The sequence below is a fragment of the Leiobunum rupestre genome, chromosome 5, assembly GCF_980474605.1.
Source record: "Leiobunum rupestre chromosome 5, qqLeiRupe1.1.hap1, whole genome shotgun sequence".
NCBI classification, from domain to species: domain Eukaryota; kingdom Metazoa; phylum Arthropoda; class Arachnida; order Opiliones; family Sclerosomatidae; genus Leiobunum; species Leiobunum rupestre.
In genome coordinates this window covers 43,626,130-43,626,976 of record NC_143388.1, presented here as the reverse complement: position 1 = coordinate 43,626,976, position 847 = coordinate 43,626,130, and the positions used below count along the sequence as shown (strand labels likewise).

At 36.8% G+C, this 847-nt stretch overlaps 1 protein-coding gene across 1 annotated transcript; it reads right to left on the bottom strand.

Annotated features, from left to right (window-relative positions):
* Positions 1–255: 255 nt before the first annotated feature.
* On the bottom strand, positions 256–630 carry LOC149945155 (THAP domain-containing protein 2-like). The gene has a single exon (XM_090176395.1). It carries the CDS (start codon positions 628–630, stop codon positions 256–258), a length of 375 nt encoding a protein of 124 aa, XP_090032521.1.
* Between the last annotated feature and the right edge of the window lie 217 nt (positions 631–847).

The window sequence follows — 847 nt, the reverse complement described above, 5'->3', positions numbered from 1 at the left end:
CTCTTTCTTTTCTTTTTTCACCTTTTCCAGTTCTTCATGTAAGTAACAGGGGGAATCAGTTACTTGTGTTGATTCATGATCAAGTTCCATAGATATTTCAGTTGGTTGCACTTGTGAATTGCCATCAATAGCGTTAGAAATCAATACAGTCATTAAAATATTTTCCTTGGGATTGGAGGTATCATTTTTCTTTTATTGGTGAATTTATAGTCTTGGCAGTTAAATTTTGTATATCGCTTAAAGGTGTGGTCTTCGTTAGAAGATCGTTGACCAACTTTTCCTTTCACGTTTCAGGGCCCGCGACTTTCGTTCATCATTAACGTTTTCATTTCCTTTCAAACGATTGCCAATATTAATCGAAGGTACAGCATCTTTCTTCAATTGACGTTTTAAGTCCAACGCTAGTAGTTCGCCTTTGAGATCTCTTTCATAGTCTTCATTGTGAAAATGATTTGAGCAGATGCGTGCAGAGTCCAAGTTAAAAGTATCTTCTCTATAGCAACGTTGTTTCCATGTAGCTCTGACTGCTGGATCTTTCGGGAAACGGTGATATTTCAAATCATTCTTTTCTGGGCCATCTTTCGTTAAATCATAGGTATTGTAGCAAATGGAAATTGCACAACGAGGCATACTGACAACTGAAACAAAGAAAATTAATTGCGATACTTCTTACTTTATAATGTACCTTATTTTAATGTTGTTGTTAAGCAAGGTAAATCCAACTGACAAGGAGACGACCCGAGGTGTTACACACCGATTTTGTTCAAACTCGGGGGATTGGTAGACCTACATGTAACTTGAAAAATCCTAAACGGATTTTATTCAATGGGCAACGGTTTTACTATGG